General features: G+C 31.2%; 1 protein-coding gene across 1 annotated transcript in view; it reads left to right on the top strand.

The window, feature by feature from the left end:
• DPH6 (diphthamine biosynthesis 6) overlaps positions 1-1499 on the top strand; it is a 175354-nt gene that overhangs the window by 151197 nt on the left and 22658 nt on the right. The window contains exon 6 of the mRNA XM_004712684.2: positions 704-765. Within this exon, the coding sequence (XP_004712741.1) occupies positions 704-765 (62 nt within the window). The remainder of the gene's footprint in view (positions 1-703; positions 766-1499) is intronic.

Here is a 1499-nt window from a genome sequence, read left to right as displayed (position 1 = left end):
TTAGTCTGGGCATGTTGGAAGAGTTCTTAGGACCATACATTTGTCTATCTGTACCTCATGACCTACATACACTATACTATTATATGGATTTAATATAATTATCAGAGATTATACATATTCCCTTGGCACAATAAAGATATTTCAAGACTGTCTCTATCTTTAGTTGGAAAACGCATTGATGCACAAATGGCCTTTCCAAATGAAATGTCATTTAATTCAATAATACAATTATTTCTTTGCCATATGCTACTATTAAGTGAAGTAATTGTGTGAGAATTGCAGTCTACTTCCCTTAAACTTTCCAGTTTTATTCACTAAAAAGTTTCAACTTTAAATAACATATGCATAAACTGTAAAATAACTATCATTTTAAAACTAAAGTTTTAAATTTCACATCCCTGAAATGATGCTTCTCTATTTTTCTGTATTCTAATCAGAATTTAAGAAGAACAAACTGAAACAATGTGTGTATGTTAGCTGAAATGAGTTGAAATGAATCTTATTTTTCAGAAGCAAGAAAATCAGTTACCCAAAGGTAATTAGCAAAGTACAATTTACTTTAGGATTGAAGCAATTGAAAATACACACACATTGGTTTCCTAGGTGAGGAGGGAGCAAGAGAGGAGGAAATGTGTCTTTCAACTTCCAATCTGGTACTTATCTTTTAAAAAATAAATTAACCTCCTTTTTTTATGTGTGGCAGGTTTAGATCCAGATAAGCATCTTGGAAAAACCCTGCATCAAATGGAGCCTTATCTTTTAGAGGTAAGAATTTAGACTAGTTCTCAAAATAATAGATATTCGAATGGTGCCATGGTATGGTGAAATCAAGTCTGTTTTAGAAAAAAACCAAGCTATTTTTATGACATTTTTATGAAAAATATCAAGCTTCTAAAGGATATGAAAATATGCTTAAAATTAAGAAAGTTTTTACCAACTCTTTGACCTTAATATAAGGGTCTATAAGTTATCTCTAAGAAATTTTTCTGCTTGAAAGTTTACTTTTGGTAAAATGAACATTTGTTCTGCTTTTGAAAAAGAACTCTGTTCCTGAAGCTTCTGATGGTTTCTGCGAACAGTTGTTTGTCATCAGAAACAAGAGTGGCAACTTCCTTTAGGTACAATTTTCTCAAACCTCTTGTCGTATAGCAATCGGAGTGCATTCACAGCATAGCAAAGAGATTATCTCAACAGTTCACATTACAATGTTCAACCCTGACTGTTGTCATTCCTGAATGTGCCCCAAATATTAAAGAAGATTTAGTTATTTTCATTTTGTCTTTCATATTAATGGTCTTACATGTTATTAGATTATTTTTGGACAAATGTTACAATTTGTATGGCAATATCTAATGAACTAGAATATAGTATATTATTAAAGTTTAATAGTACTCTAATGAGGAAAAAAATTACTGTATTACCATGAAAAAATGACGTCTTCTTATAAGTCATCATCGCTCCATCCTATACTCCTAATTCATCAGCATTGTCTCCAGGCA

Source organism: Echinops telfairi, unplaced genomic scaffold (assembly GCF_000313985.2).
Source record: "Echinops telfairi isolate 266 unplaced genomic scaffold, ASM31398v2 ScPeMD7_18;HRSCAF=68, whole genome shotgun sequence".
NCBI classification, from domain to species: Eukaryota; Metazoa; Chordata; class Mammalia; order Afrosoricida; family Tenrecidae; genus Echinops; species Echinops telfairi.
This window is presented reverse-complemented; position numbering and strand designations above follow the sequence as displayed.